The sequence below is a fragment of the Lutjanus erythropterus genome, chromosome 10 (genome assembly GCF_056507025.1).
Source record: "Lutjanus erythropterus isolate fLutEry1 chromosome 10, fLutEry1.hap2, whole genome shotgun sequence".
In the NCBI taxonomy this organism is placed as follows: Eukaryota; Metazoa; Chordata; class Actinopteri; order Lutjaniformes; family Lutjanidae; genus Lutjanus; species Lutjanus erythropterus.
This window is the reverse complement of record NC_139326.1, coordinates 18,028,167-18,045,140: the sequence shown is the minus strand read 5'-3', so window position 1 is coordinate 18,045,140 and position 16,974 is coordinate 18,028,167. Positions and strand designations below refer to the sequence as shown.

At 39.9% G+C, this 16,974-nt stretch overlaps 1 protein-coding gene across 8 annotated transcripts in view; it reads right to left on the bottom strand.

Annotated features, from left to right (window-relative positions):
- Window positions 1–16,635, bottom strand: part of atxn2 (ataxin 2) — a 28,324-nt gene extending 11,689 nt beyond the window's left edge. For 5 of the 8 annotated variants that reach the window (XM_084728470.1, XM_084728476.1, XM_084728471.1 and 2 more), the window contains exons 1-13: window positions 16,122–16,635; window positions 13,951–13,981; window positions 13,508–13,567; window positions 13,021–13,092; window positions 11,656–11,806; window positions 10,007–10,021; window positions 7,519–7,643; window positions 7,251–7,342; window positions 6,106–6,294; window positions 4,216–4,388; window positions 2,648–2,896; window positions 532–717; window positions 29–208 (exon numbers count right to left, since the gene is read on the bottom strand). In XM_084728470.1, coding sequence (XP_084584596.1) covers window positions 29–208; window positions 532–717; window positions 2,648–2,896; window positions 4,216–4,388; window positions 6,106–6,294; window positions 7,251–7,342; window positions 7,519–7,643; window positions 10,007–10,021; window positions 11,656–11,806; window positions 13,021–13,092; window positions 13,508–13,567; window positions 13,951–13,981; window positions 16,122–16,231 — 1,633 coding nt within the window. In that variant the 5' untranslated portion in view covers window positions 16,232–16,635. The remainder of the gene's footprint in view (window positions 1–28; window positions 209–531; window positions 718–2,647; window positions 2,897–4,215; window positions 4,389–6,105; window positions 6,295–7,250; window positions 7,343–7,518; window positions 7,644–10,006; window positions 10,022–11,655; window positions 11,807–13,020; window positions 13,093–13,507; window positions 13,568–13,950; window positions 13,982–16,121) is intronic. The other 3 variants (XM_084728472.1, XM_084728475.1, XM_084728477.1) reach the window with 2 other exon arrangements.
- Window positions 16,636–16,974: the final 339 nt, after the last annotated feature.

Genomic DNA, 16,974 nt, shown 5'->3' with positions numbered 1-16,974 from the left:
TCAAGGTGTGGGTTAAGTTTAATATTACCATCTCCTGATGCAGATGCGACCATGTTGGGGGCGGGACTAGCAGCGGTAGGAGAGGAAGCCGATGTTGGTGTAGCAGCAGTTTCCACAGGAGCTGTTCCTGTCTGGGGTGATGGGAGGGAGGAGGAGCCAGTGGAGGCTCCACCCATACTGTTCTGTCGGGGTGAGCGAGGTCTGTGAGCTGAGGATAGGATGAAGAAATGAGAATAGAATGATCACATAATGGAATGTCACTCTAAGTTACCCAATCAAATTCACAATAAAATAATTATTCTAATGTGAAAAATGTTGAAATAAAGGTAAAGGTTAAAATTAAGCATTTTCCAAACTGTCAAGACTTTGTACAAACCCTGCATAATTTCCTTTCTCCTTTCCAGATATATTCCATTGTGAGGTATCTTAGTGAAGCATAAATGTTCTTCAATAAAAACTCACAAAGAAGAAAGAAATAAAAAGAAAAATTAAAGAAAAAGGGTTAGGGTTAGAATGAAAGAACTATTCTACCTCCGCTAACCACAGAGGACCATGTCCCTCCAGAGGAGCTGCTCCTGGTTGGTGGAGTCACTGGGACATCCCCAGGGGTATTGTGGGAAATTAAGTCCACTCCTGGAGGAACTCCAGTGGTCCTGCAGGGTGGCACTCTGTGAGCGCGAGGCGTTCGCTGGGATTTTGGAGACATCCTGGGTGGACCTGTAGATGAAGGAAGACAGATGAGGATGGACAGAACTCCATAAACAGACAGTGGAGGTGAGGTAAACACACTGCACAGCCTGCCTACGATTCTGCTGTAAAGAATCTGTGCCTCACAAAAGCTTTTAAAAACTCAACCCTCTGCACTGATAAAACATTAATCTGAGGTTTAAATATCACATCATACAGTTATGTTATTTTGTGACATGCATGCTAGTGGAAAAAAACTGCAGATGATCCTGTAAAGTGATCAAACAACACACCACACTTTTCAAACCACAACCAAGTGAAGTGAAAGATGAGAAATGGGGAAACAGAGGAAAGAAGGTCAGGTGAAAACCCACTCCTGTTTAAAGAATTCACTGTTTAGCAGAGTTTGCACTAAGTGTGTCTTAACACTAGTTGAATATTCTGCCATTTCACTAAAGACATTTGAAAGCATAAACACAATCCAAATCTATTTGGACACCAGCATCAGCATAGTACCCCAGCTTGTTAGATTTGACATAATAAAGGACTAAAACTTTAAAAGGGCACACTTACAGTTTTAAAGGGATGGTTTGGATCAATTCAAGTGGGGTTGTGTGAGGTACTTATCACTAGCCATTCTATTAACTATCAGTTTGGTGAGGCAACAAGAGTCCTGGTGTAGGAAGCTAAGGTCAACAGCAAATCACTGTCAAATATCACTCTCTCCAAACCAACCAGATTCCATTGGCAAAATCAGTAATTTTACCTCACACAACACGGGAGTTGCTGGCCTACCCCTGCCTCGATTGGTTAGCTTGCATCATTGTGACTACTGTGTTTTAAAAGGTTTGTTTGGATTCACCAAAGTCACACAATGACACAAACTAACAGACCAAGACAGCCAAACACCTGCAACTCCTGTGTTTTACACCACAAAACTATTTTTGCAAAAGGAACCTGGTTGAACAAGAGGGAAAGATACTTGGCTTATGTAGCAGCAGTTTCCTGTCAGAAAGGCCGTCTGACAGCGTGATGAAAATATTAGTAGACTAGAGCTAGAGCAAACTAGAGCATACACTTAAACTGAAATAGATTTTTTAGATAGGCCTTTTTCTTAGGTGGCTAAAATATATTTTGCTGCTGACCCTGTCCACAGTAGTATATTCCTTAGCTTCCGTGCAAGTAATTTCTCTGCTTCTCCAAACTGGTGGTGTGCTGACTCCAGTCTACTGTAAGTAAGACACTGACTATCGATAAGTTCCACATGCAAAGGCACTTCAGATAATCCAAACTATCCCTTTAAGTGTGACTAAGGGTGAACACTGTAGGACCCTAAAATGCCCACTCCACCCCTTTAATTTTAGGAAAATGACAGATCATCACCATGGTAATAGTGCTGGGTCAACAACCAAACAAAACCTACAGATGTTTTAAAATAATAAATTACACTTAATCAATGACTAACTTCACTTGTTTTTGCTGTCCTTCAGTGTTCCTTGCTGCCATAATGTTAACTTGTCATCACAGATACAACAGATAACAAACCACAATGGCAGAAAAGTTAATTTACTTGACTGTTTCATCTTTTGAGAAACTGGTGCCTTGGTGTTTTCAGTGGCATAACTCTTGCTAAACAGAAAGCACAGCACACACTGGTGCACCCACATGCCAAGGTGAAGCTGCCTGCTGCACTGACAAAGGATCAGCTTTGTGGATTAGTAAATCCTCACAATTTCCATTTGTATGGAAATTGCAAATCTGACCCCAAAATCAGTCTGTAGAAGCTGCTTCACCTATTTGTGTTGTTGCACACTAGACCTGGGCAAATTTAGTTTTGAAAGTAGTTTCCTTATATAACTTTGAAGACACTTGATGGGAAATTTCATTCCCATATTGAACTCAATCCATCCACCTTCAACTCAAGCCTTTGCCCAGGTCTACTCCACACTGATGTGGGTACCTTCTGAAGACATGCGTTTGGGCAGAGTGGAGGCCGGCGACGTGGGCCCATGGTGGGAAAAGGAGGATGAGGAGGAGGGATAGGAGGGGTGGGATGAATGAGAGGGAGGCCTGGAAGGTCGAGAGGGGGGTCTGGAGGGTGGCCTGGTGGGCGTGGTCGCCCGAGGAGGCAGTGAGGAGGGGCCAGACTGGTAACGAGAGGGGGGGCGGGAAGAAGGAGACGGACAGGGTGAGGGCCAATGGGATGAACCTAAAAGAGGGAAGGACAAATGATCAAGGATGACATCCAGCAGATGACAACCAGTTTAAGGACCAGTGTGTAGGATTTACCGGCATCTAATAATGAGCCTGCATATTGCAAACACCTCATGTCACTCTGCACTCCAAAACATGAAAAAAAGGTGAAACTCATGCCAAATAGGAAAGGCTGTATCTAGAGCTATTGTTTGGTTTGTCCGTTTTGGGCTACTGTAGAAACATGGTGGTGCAACAGCACAGACTCCATGGAAGAGGTAAACAGCTCATTCTAAGGTAATAGAAACATGATTCTTACTTCCAGGTGATTAAACACTAATGAAAAAAAGCTTATTCCATTTCTTCCAAATTCTGCCAATAAAACCCCATAAATCTTACACACCGGACCTTTGGGGAAAACAAAGGTATAGCAGGAATAAAAAGAAGAGGGAGATTAATAAACATGAGAAAGAATGGCAAGGCAGGGATAAATCATTTAATTGATATAAGTTAAATATAATAGTCACAACCATCTTGACATCAGTGAAACAGTAGAGGATAAAGGGAAAAATGTTTTCAATTTAGTCACCAACCAATTTCACCTCTGTAAATTTCATAAGTATTAAGTATAGTATAGGGCAGGGGTCTGCAACCTGAGGCTCCAGAGCTACATGTGGCTCTTTAGCTCCTCTCCAGTGGCTCCCTGTGACTTTGGTAAAATATCATATGGAAATTAATAATGTTTTAAAATATTTTTCATTGTTGTGGGTCTATGGGAAAGTTGAGACAGCTCAAACTTTTAAGCCAACATACTGCAATAGATTTTTGAGTTTTGAGCACAAGTCAAATTCTTCAGTTATGAAGAAGTTTTACCAACTGCTGATCTTTTGAGATAATTTACTTTTCTTATTTAGATTTAACTTAAAACTTGGAGTTTTACATTTAATCTTAAGGCAACAAAATAGTAACAATCAGGTTCACAGTTAACTGTGACCATATTTTTGAGTTTCTCTAACTTTAACTATAAGTTTATCACCAAATTTCAAAAAAAGTGTTAATATTTCATCAACTAAAGTATGCATCAAAGACTATGGCTTGGTGTCTTTTCCTCTAAATTGTGATTGTGGCTTGTGTTCTTCAGGCTCCATAAGCTATGGCTGCCAAAAAAAGTATTCGGGGAAAAGACAGAATTCAATAGCTGTGGCTCCAGACAGATTCCCCCCCCCCCCCCTTTTTTTGGCCAAAAATGGCTCTTTTGATTGTAAAGGTTGCAGACCCCTGATAAAGGGTGAGACAAGTAACACCATAGATTAGTGTGTGATAAACTAAACGTACCTCCGTTAACCACCCTCTGGTCAGCCCCGGAGCTGGGACTGTAGTCATGAGGTCCTGGTCGAGGAGCCGAAGGTCCAGCTGAGCTCTGAGCCAGACGAGGTGAATTCTGACGTCCCGGTCCCCAAGACATCGCCTCCCTGTTCCTCTGACCTGGAGGAATGTACTTGTTCTCTCTGAGCGTACACACACAGACACACACACAGCACAAGCAGAGACAATAGTCAAGATAGAAGGGGAGGAATTAATTCTACACTCTATTACATTCAACTAAGTACTTCTCATCAGCCAAAATGAGCATGTTTTCTTTAATTACCAAGGAAGTATTTGTTCTGGGAACAGCTGCTGTCTACTTAGTGAATTTGCTGGAATTACTTTGTCTCCCTTTAAGGCTCCAATATGCTTCTCAAGCCTGAGCCTTTCTACTGCAGACCCACACCCTGTGCAAACATTAAATACATACAGTATATGCAGTATATATCCATAAATATCAATAGTAAATATTTGAAATGCTTTCAATACTCGTTTTCCATTAGAGTGACACTCCAGTACCAGCTACACTTTCTCCCTCTCTTCTTTCCAGCATTGAGTCGACACACACACCACTGCAGTGCTCACCTAGTCCCGCCTCCTCTCACTTATTCACAGTGCCGCAAACTTCTCATTGCTCGTCCCATTTGCTATATATGTTGTAAAGTTATAGCCATTTTATTTTAGCTTTTCAGAACAATCTACAGTTTTATGGCCTCAGTACTGAGTAAATTTTCCCTGTGGTATTGAAAAGGGTATCAAATAGATATTTCTGAAGGTTCTGTATCAAAATAAGAAATTCCAGTATCATGACAACACTAATATGTACATTTGCTCTCATTCTTGCACTTTCAAGGTAAGAGTTCAAAGTCCTTCAAAAATAATTGTGAAAGGTGGTGCTATGCAATGCTAGTACATAGATCCTCTTTGAAAAATATCAGACAAAGTAAATTAGATATTCAGAGTGAGTATAGAAGTGTGTACAATGTATCCGTTTCTACTGTAGTTCTTAATAAGTATAGCACATGTTATGGTAAAATGATATGGTAAAATAATCATATTGTGATTATCATGACATCTATTACAATACGGTCCACAATTAGTGAGAATGATCATTTTTGCTATTTTAATTTTTACTGAAAAAAAAAAACCCAACAACTTAAAATCATGATGATATGACATTTGCTGGAATCTGTACTGCATCTGGAGAACTAGAATTTTAAGCCAAGGCTTCTCTGCAGCACTAAAATACTTCATTATAATACTGTTTTGTCACAGATTTTTCCTGTACCAAAAAATGACAGCTTCTGTGATTTGAATATTGCACTTAGCCATATTGCAATTTTGACAAGATTTTAATTAACTGTGTAGCCCTAGTACCTAAGAAGACATCAGCACTCCCAGATGATAAATCATGTTACTATAGTCATAGTCAGTTTTACTGCATGAACACATTCAACCTTGTTTAAAAAAAGGTGTAAGAAATATTTCATTTAATCGTTTGTAACAATATAAATGAATGATGTGTCTTCCAACAGACCTGTGGGTGATGACATTTGCAAACATTAACAATAAAGCTTCTTACTCAGTTAATTGCTGCTGGGCCAGCACCATGACTTACAGTTTGCACATTTAATAATATTTACAAATAGAAACTAAACCCCACAATGGAAATGTAAGTGTTGCAGTGCTGCATTTAAAAGCAGTTGGCACTGTAGTGCATATCAAGGCCAATTACCAGCAATAAGAACAAATTAAATTTGACATACTGGTTACTGGTTGTGAACACAAGCTACAATTACATAACTGACACACACTCACTAGCACAGGAAGTAATAAGTTTGTATGTGCGTCCAGTATCACCTGCTAAGTGTGTGAGTCTCCCTCTCCCCTCGCACCACAGCAGTATATTTCTCCTCCTCAGAGCGTTCATCATTCTCCAGGGCCACACGGGCCTTGTATGTGGCACTGGCCTCGATCTCCTCTGCAAGCTGAGCAGCACGCGCCTCCCTCTTGAGGAACTCTTCTGAGTTGTCCCGCTCCAGGGGGACCCTGGAAAACAAGCTCAGGTCAGACAAGGGCAGCAGGGTGATGGAGCGACTAGGGAAGGCCTGATCTCAAGTTTTGTCATGTGAGGTCACTGTGCGTGTAAATGAGCAAAGTGTGCTTGTGACTTCTTCTTCCATACATAATTAAATTAAGTTTCTAAACAATTTATTCATAATTAACATAATTTTCTTAAATCAGTCTTGTTTCTCTCTTGTGAAGACTTGGGGAATAGTTTACTTCCTTGTAACTCCTAACAGCTTCCCATTTTCCTTCCAAACTTTGTCATTCTTGAGAATATTAAAATAAAAAGGGTGTTGTGGATCATATAAAATGTGCCAAGTCTCATCCTTGTAATGCTATATTACGGCTTGATTATACTGGAAACGGCTGCATCATGGGCACCAAAGCTGATTGCAGCCATTCTACACAATGCTTGTTATTCCACCAGACATGTGCAATGCGCCCAAAAGCAGCTCTTCACTCATTCAGCTTCAAATACGTGCGAAGTCTGTTTGACGGAAGTTGCGTCAAGCTGCACAGAGCAGATCAAGCAGGCAAGAAGTCAGACACAGGAACAGCTAAGAGAATCCAGTCAATCTTAAAATTAAAACACCCTGTGCAGACTTGCAGTTATAAAAACAAACAAAAAAAGAAATAATTTAACTATGCAGCCTTCTAATCCAGAGTAGAGGGAAAATGAGCAAATAAAGAAAGTCTGAGAATGTCAACATCGTCAGGCAGGCAGGTTTTCTCACTAAGTTGCATCACTTCCAGTTAGAAAGTGGTCCAAATTAATGACCAGAGATATTTAAAAAGTATCTCCTGATAAAACAAACATTTAACTTTAAATCAACACGTAGATTACTTCTATGAAAGAAAATGTGCTACAAAAGTGAACATATTCAGAATAAACACAAAGTGATACGTACAGAGATACACATGAACATAGAGAAGCTTACGTATATGTGGATAAGCTGCTGTCGTATGTAGACAAGACTCCATACTTCTCCTCATTGTACTTGAACATGTCGTTGGGGTCCCACCCATTTGACTGTTATGAGGGGAGAGAATTTCACAGAAAGACTATGAACAAATCATCAATGCTGTGAATCAGATGACAACACTGTGTTTACTTCTGTCAGTGTCAGATTTATGAAGGCCTGTATGGATTAAATTTAATGTACTCACAAACATCTATGTGTGTTATGTTTTTATCTCTTTTCTTACCACATCTGTATCCAGAGACTCAAGGCTGTCAGAGTTGTGGGTCTCTCCTCCATCCCACGGCTCCAGATCTTTCTCTTTATGCTCGCCATTGATCCTACTGCTCACTGCTGCATCTGTGAAGTTGTCTGCGGCACACACAAAGAATACATATTTATGTACAGCACACTGCCACGCACAGACACACACACAACCATACACACAGAAGCTCATGATGATATACAGTCACATAGCTGCACTCTCACGGTTTATGAAGGGGAAGCGCTCATGCCTCAAGAGCTTCTGCCACAAGCCCTCACAGCAAAGATCTATATGGAGGTAGTGGAGGTACACCAGACACACCCACCCAGTAAAAACCAGACATGGGTCCAACTGGTTTGGGAAAAAATCCTTTCAAAAAAAATTGAGCTATTGCTTGAGCCAGCCTTGGTAAAGCTAACAAGGATAAAGGGTTCTGGCAGTGTGAGCAAGAATATTAAATAGCCTTGAAAAAAAAAGGGATAGTCCCCTCTCACTACTGTAGCCTGTAACAAAATATACTAATTAAGTCAAGAGGTAAGACTGCAATATTTTCAGCTGGCTAAATTAAAAGCAGGTATCACAGGGTGTCTACAATGGCCAACTTTTTTCCCCTGCTTCATTTATTACTCATCACGATGGCAACATCTTGAAAACAGCATTCGCATGTGTAAAGGACTACCTGTGGCTGATGATAGTCCACACCCTTTCAGGATCATTCACTATATTTAAGTCAACTTACAGAATAAATTGGATGACTCAACTAAAACCCACGACAGGCATGCTCAAAGAAAACCCCCAATTATATTTGAAAGGAAATCTGATCTCATGTCAGCTCAAGTATGCTTGCACATTCTCAGATGTGGCACCGATGGACAACGTGCATAAAGCATATGGTTCACCTGAAGTTGCATAACTCAGTCATCCCCAACTCATCCCACAATACAAAGTGCATTTAAGCGTCAAGAAATATTATATTGGCACCATACAGACAGCTGGGCTAATAGGCCTGAATTATATTAGTAGATGTGGTCAGTATGCTCTATGCACTCTGTCCATCAAGGGAATCGGACATAAAAGAAGGAACGGTTACAAATCAAATGTGGGCATAGTGAGGGGTAAGCAAACATGCATTTAGACTGCAGTCAATTACATGACCTCAAAGTATTTCAGGGTCAAACCAAATTAAATATCCTAGCATAACTCAATTTGTAATACAATGCTCAGAAAGAAGATTAAGGTGCAAGTGCTCGACATGAGATTTCAATCTGTTGCTTTCAATGGAATCATAGACATAATGCTAATAATTTCCCCTCTTGGTTCGAAATCAAGTACCACAGCAAAAACCGATGTTAAGGAAAACAAATTAATGCTCTGAAAGATAAAACAAAAATAAAAACCATATCCTTCCCCTGAGGGTACCTTTGCTGACAGGCTACATACAGGCTCCAATTTTGCTCGAGCCCAAACCATAATAAAATTAGTTAAAAACTATATATTAAATTTTAGAGTGGAACTTTTAATGACAGTGTAAAACTATTGTTAAATGCATAAAAGTAGTAGAGTTAAAACAAGTATTAGTGTTAGTTTACTACATTAAACTTTTATACTATTACATGTATATCTCTCAAACATCCTCAAATTCCTCATAAGTAAGTATAAGGTCATAGGTATGACGTTCAAGGCCGTAGCCAGGATACGGTTCAATTTTGAGTATGGATGCACCGATTTATCAGCCAAATTTTGGTATGGGTCAATATGAGCCTTGGTGACAGCAACTGGCCTATTAACAAAGAAGATGACATTCACCATTCATCAATTTTGGACTCACTAAATGTTGTACCGGTTATTTACAGTCGGACTCGGGCAACAATAGTTAGCATACCCAGCCACTGTTTTGGAACAGAAGCCACTGGCTGGACACAACGGAGGTAAGCCAATAGAGGGTAGATAATAGTGCCTTGTCTTTCATAAGGATGTTTACTTTGTTTCCTAGGCAAAAAACGGGGGAATACATGACATCACAAAAACAAAATTACAAACCACAAAAAAAGGGGAAGAAAAAAAATTAAGTTTTTATTGACTTTGGCTATCAGCCAAATTGTTATTTTAAACATCTGTATTGGCCCAGATTTTCAGAATCAGTGAATCCTTAATTTTGATTCTGGCCTCTGTAGTAAAAGCTTAGTTAACAGCATATGATAGACAAAGTAGCAACTCTTCCACCGAAAGCAACATCCAATCTAAAGATAACAAAGGATCAGGTGAAAAGATGAAGCAAGACTGACCTGGATCAGATATCCGATTTGTATTTTTAGATTACTTGAAAGCAGTGATCCCCAAATTCTATCATCAGAATTTGATTTAAAAATGCAGCAATATGTGGCAACAGATCAGGCCCAAGCCATAGAGATATTTAAATTTGTTTTGAGTGCATACAGAGATGTGAGAGGAGAAAACAGCCATATATTACCTGTGTCAGAGGAGACTAGACCATTGGAGAGGAAAGACAGACAGATGACAGAGAGTCAGAAGATGGACTGACAGAGTGACTGACTGCTGGTCACACCAACAATTTACTTCCAATTCAACATTTTTTAACAAGAATTTCTGATTTCTTTCTTTCACAACTTCAGTGTGGTTTTCATAGTTTTAGTCAAGCCTAGCAGACTGCTCATGTGCCCTTATGTCAGGTATTAAGTTGGTAAACAACACATGAACCTTTTTAGGGCTGCACCTAACAATTATTTTTTCAAGGATTAATCTATCAGTTATTGTTTTAAATTAATCAATGGATAAATTTATTGATTAATCTGACGATTTATTTTATTCAATTGTATAACAAGTAATTTACCTACAATAAATATCAAAAACTTGTCTTCTTAATATCACAATATTTTACTCAATCATAGTCCTGAAAAATAGACCCATAAAGCACAACAGAATAATAACAGTGGCATATTTTTAAATTAGTCTAATTTCCGCCCTATTAAATAGACTCCATGTCAGATGCCTAATCAGAAAATACAAATATTATTCAAAAGGAGCTATGATGCATGTTAATTTAATAACTAATCACTGTCAACCCTTTACTGAACTGAAAAAATACAGTGTTTTGACTTAAAACTTAAACTGGTTATGACATGGAGTTATTTCGTCATTGGGGTCATTTGCAGGTAAGATGATCACTGGGAGTCCAGTTTGCAGAACTAAAGAGAGCCTCTTATGTCTCTGTCTAAAGTACACCCACACTTTAGATGATTGCAGCGAGGCTTGCTCTCTGCAGCTAGTTCCCTGGGTGAATCCATGCTCTGACCGGACATAGCCGTTCATAAGGATGCGTCAACGCACAATATGCAAATCTACTTATTTTCGTAATCGATATCATTCATTTCATTGACGAATCGCCCCAGCCCCACATCTTTTAAACAAAGTAAGGCATTTCAGACCAGTAAGCTACCTGCAGAAATAACCTTTCCTTAAGCTAACTGCCTTGTTGACTTCCTAACATAAGATCACCAACATTAGTAATGGTTCTTTAGATTTTACTTATCTGCAAAACATTGTGAAATTTACAGTCAATCCATAAGTGTTCAATTGAATGGGATAACCACTTGATCTTCAGAAGAGGCAGCAGTGTAGTACCATCTCTTCAAATCATGTGGTGCAACCCTCACACTTTTTCACCTGTTCATTTTCAGAAAATTATACCCTCCCACAGAGTCCATTAATGTTCAAAGGAGAATTGTACGGGTCAAGATGAATTAGATGAAGAAGACTCATTCAGCCTTTATTGAGTGTCCTTGCTGCGCCAGGGCAACATTAGGACCAATCAATAGATCACATTAGTCATCAATGACTGGCCACTCAGAGCAGACGCACGAGATTTAACTCATGGCAAAGCCTCTGTGACATCAAGGTAGTGAATACAGACTGGAAAAGATCAATACGTTGAGTGTATGCACTGGTGGCCAATCGCTGTGGCATGTGTTTATTTTTTTGTGCGTGCAATGAATACAAAGTGACAAACTAACCTAATGACATTGTTTATGTACAAGACTAGGTATATCAGGACTGCTGTTCATGTAACAACATAACATCTGCCTCAAATGCCCTCAGTACCTTTCCTGGCGAAATTCAGGTCCACATCTTTGAAGGTCACGACTACAACATCTGAGGCCTTGAAAATGATGCTCTCCACAATATCCTCTTTCCTGGGGGCTATGCTTGGCTCTGGGCTCTTTCTGTGGGCTGCATCCAACACCAGGTCACACTGAGGGAGAAGTTATGTGAAATTGGATTAAAGGGGAATCGAAAACAAAGCAAAAATCTAAAACTGTCATATGTAGGAGATGAGGATCCATGGGACATTGAGGAGAGAGAGCCCAAATTGTTTCATCTAAATCATACATAGTAGTCATGTGAAGATGTTACCTTCAGCTCTGGAAAATTGTGGCAGACTTATTTCACCATTTTCTGACATTTTCTACACTATATTATGATTCAGTTAATCAAAAAAGTCATTATATCCCATGGTGTGTTTTACTGGTGGGAAAACTTGCCATCTTGCTCCAGCAATGAACATTAACATTCATGCCTACAGCTGAACTACAGGAAATCCTATCAAAGTTTTTGGGGGGGATTTCAGGATATATAAATAAACATTTGACCAACATCAATTAATTGATGTGGAGCTTGTTAGCTGCAGTGAGAGCACACTGAGCCTCCTACTACCTAAAAACAATAGGTCATGCTGCAACTAGTATAATTCTATGGAAGAAAATTGAAAACACAAGCCTTGAAACCAAACATTTCATTGTTTACTCAGAGACGGTGTACAGAGGGGTGGTGAATACAGCTGTGTGAATATTTCAGCCTGTTTGACTGTTCAGCATGCACACACTGTGGTAATAAAAACCAAATGTGATGCTTTGTTTTGGTCTCAAAACAAAGTGGTGTGTTTGCCTGTGCAAGCACACCAAATTCAATTTCTTTTAGAGCATCCTGCCAACCTTACTCACATTCCAGTAACACAACCTTATAAAAGAGGTGGAAGATATAAGATACATAGATATCAACTGAGCTGTTTGATGTGAAAACAGCAAATAACATATGTTATTGACATCCCATCAAGAACTCAAGCTAAAGCAAAGCTCTGCCAAATGAACTGGACAAAGACGCCTACCATTGCTCAGGTTAAGCTTTTCATTTGTGCAAAATGATATTTCCCCCACCAGAGAAAGATTGGGGAATACTTCAACCTAAAAGGGAAGATGAAGGGCTACATATCTCTCTTCCATAAAAGGGGAGATGGAAAGGGCGATCCTTGTCTAAACCACCTCAGGGCTGAAACTGCTATTGAATGCTGGCTGGGCACTATCTTCCCAGCACAGTTAACCTTAATCATTAATACTGCTACAGAGGAAATCACACATCTAGCTCCAGATTAGCACCTATAAAGAACATCGCACATCATGTGATCCTTACCTCTGGACCATATGTCTTAAATACTCCTTCATAGACTGCGCCGTTTTTCACTTTCAGCTCACACTTGGCCCCCTATAAATAAATAGGCCTATCATTATTCACTGTATGCAGTGTCAATGTCAATTTACACATTCAGAAAACAAGTTCAGAAAGCCATCTGCTGTGGAACAGACAAATGATTGATCAATCTCTGCTTTGTTTATGCAACCAGCTGTCTCTACAAATCACACAGACTTTGTTTATAGCAGCGTAGACATTTTGAAGAAACAGCATGTGGTGAAAGACAGACTGCAGTACATACTGCTGTTACAAATTCACTTACAGTAAGCATGATTCATATGGTGTTTCAGACAAAGGTTTTTGTAACTGTGCCTAATTCTCTATTAATTATTGTCATTACACAAAAGACAGAATTCAGAAGGACATAATAGACATATCTAAAGCATCATGTCAAAAACTTAACAAGACAAACACACAGTGAACATACCACCACTGAAGTCAAGACATGGACCATCCTCATATTTGTATATACACCATTGAAAATGACCTAAGGAAAGAACAAAATTAACTTCTGATGTTTGCAAAGAAAAGGTACATTAAATATGCTTACAGCCATGTGACATCTATTGGACATTTGTTCCATTCATATTGCATAACTATGCAAAAAAGATATCAAACCACTGGATTTGTGATTTCTCTGAGGTCCACTTTAAAACCAAATCACATCCCTTACAAAAACATGAACCTGTACTCAAATGACTCTGCACAGAATGAACAAAAAGAAGCATTAATCCAGTGTGCACTTTTTCTAAAAGCAGCATCCCTTCTTTGATGAATTACAGCATTGAGATATACCAAACTTATGGTGATGCATGGCTATTTGGCATACAAACTATTTCACACTGACTTACGAGTTAACTGATTACTTACTGCTGCAGGACCTTTACCACTGTGTCTTCCCCTGAAAGAAAAAATGGCATTGTTGTCAAACTTTTCATCATCTTTACAACTGAATTTTTTGCTAACATACTGAAACCAAACACCCTCTGAATGTTAGAAATCTAAGGAGGTGGTGGTGTAAATCTTTAAGATGAACTGCTGCTGCACATGTTAATAGGGACAGTTCACCCTAAAATCTAAAATACACATTTTTCCTCTTATCTATGGTGCCATTTATCCATCTAGTTTGTTTGGCTATGGGTTGCACAGTTTTGTAGTAGTAGTAGTAGTTTTGTAGATATAGCCCAAGATGTCTCCCTAAAGAACTATTAAGAATGGGAACTATTTTCTTTCTACCCAACTACACATGCCAACTGTATTACAGACAGATGCATGCATCTACTCATGGATATGGGGCTTGTGCTTGTGACAGCATGGGATGTACACATTAATGGCATCCTCTTCAGTTGCACTGTAAGCTCTTGTCCATTAGTAAAAGCACACTTCCTTCTGCATGGTGATACAACTGCCAGGTATCGTTCAATAGAAAGAAAATAGTTCCTACATGAAAATTGCTCACGGCAAGGTCTGTGGATTATCTTGACTAGTTGGGTCATGATTTTTGGAAAGAGACATTGCTGTCCTGTTTTACATTTTTTTGAGCATCATAAGCTGAGTACTACTACTTCCATCATATTCAAAAGAAGTCAGACATCTCTCATCTCCAAAACTCACCAAAACAATCTAGACGGATAAACAGCACTACAGTCAAGAGGAAAAGATGCATTTTTGATTTGGAGTGAACTGTCTCTTAAAAATGAACCCAAATATTTAACATAAACTATTGAATCTACAGTGAAATGTCTTACAAATGTAAATTCCTTACATATTTGAATGCAATTTGGTTCAGACCTTTTCCCCATTAGTCTACAATATTTTGTGACTCAAACTAATGTTCAAGGGGCTGCCACCAACACTCAGTAGCCTACATTTTTCCAAGCATGTCCTAAAATGCACCTTGTTCAGCAACTGGCACATGGCCAGGCAGTCACACTGGATTCAATGTAGGCAATGGCCACATTCCCTACATGATATCCGATGTAGTAAATGAGTAACAGGCTTATTTGAACACACGCAGTTCCTCAGTGTCAAAACGAAACCAATCCAAGTCAATCCGAAATTAAATAGGCTGATTTTGTGTGCGCAAGTCCAATATCATTTTACAATATCTTGAACCGGCCTCAATAGATGAAACCTACGCAATGAATGGGACGTAGTGTCCTAGTGACCGGTGAATAGAAGCCTGACCAATTTAACACCATCAAAATGCACTATACGCATGCAGCTCATGCACTAACAGTATGTGTTAGCTTTATCATAAGACGACATGCACAGAAATGTCATGCTTCAAGGACACGATTTCACACGAGCAGCGACGGCAACGTCAAGGTTGAAAGCCCATCGGTCTGTAATTCCCCCTTCTCCTCCTCACCCCCGTCTCCACACACCCGCCCCTTTCTATCGTGCGCCCACACGCTTTATATCAATTTCTTGGCAAACCCGCTGCAGCAATATTGCGGTAACAAGCATCATGACAGCCAAATAAAAACAAACACAGCTGCTTTATCGCAGGCTCTCGGGTTGAAAAGTCGCCAAGCTGTCCCGTCAGCTTGTCGTTGCAATGCTGAATGAGGCAAGTGCACGGAATAACAAGCATGGGCTGTCAAACGGCTAATTAACGCTAGCTTAAATGGACTCCAAGCTGATAGTAAACTGATACCAGCAACTTGGCAAGCAGCGTCACTGCTACACACATGTGCAAAAATATGCTTCTCCACCCAAATTTGGCCAAATGCACAGTCAGAGCGCAGATGATACGGTTAATCTAAAGCGCAAGGGGAGTAACGTTACGTCGAAGTTGCAACATTATTGGAGCAAGCTGACAGGCCTCGCTAGCTAAACTGCATAACGTTACGCTAGGTGACCAACACGTCGCAAGGCCCACTAACACGTAGCTACTAGTTTTGGACCACTTAATGGGAATGTCATCTCTCAAAACTGCGACTGTTGGACATGGCGGTGTCCAAGCACTGAAAACTGGCCACATTGCATCCTGCTGCTGTGTTTTTCTGTCGCTAAGTTAACGTTTTAATTGCACAGACCTGCCCAGATTCTGTCTTCCCCCGCCGCTTCCTCCAGCACCGGAGGCTGCGGCACCAGCGGTGTTGCCACCGCCGGGCTTGCTGCGATTTCCACCGGCCTTCATTGACATTGTGATCCCATAAAAGACAGCGTCTTAAAACGACCAGCTTCACACCGCAATTTCTTGACGATGAGACGGTGTGTGTTTGTGTGACACTTGGCGAACGTTAGCAATCCTACAAATCTGGCTAACTTGCAGGCTAATGTCAACGTGCCTCTGGAGGAAGATGCTATGCTAAGAAGCTAGCTAGCTAACGGTTGCTACTAGCTAAATTAGCAATCTGTACAATTCCTATTAAAACAGAAATAAACAATATTTTAAAAAGACAACACGCGCCAATCACTCTTCCAAAATAAACATGGGTGTTACACCTCTTGTCAATTTGTTATGTAATCCTGACAAAAAAATTAGATTATCTCAAAATAGGGTTTACAGCTATCTCGGCTTCTTTCCGTTGCTAACAGCGAAAAGACCAAAACAGTCTGAAAGGGGACAAAAAACAGCGGAGGGATATATGAAAGGCGTAACGGCTCATAACATATCACCAAATATTCCTACAGTGTGCTTTTTGACAACCACCAATCTGATAAAAATACAAATGTGGTTATATATAATCTAGAGCACCAAAATAAACCCGTAGATACTCGTTTGCTTTGAATAATTGCACCCACAATATGGCACTATTTTCAGGAAGTCCATGAATCCTCACTGGCTGTTTTGTGACATCCACGTGAGCCGGCGAACACACTACACACACTGACGCACAACCATTGAAACACACACTGCTTGTGTGTGCATGCTGATGGCAAGTG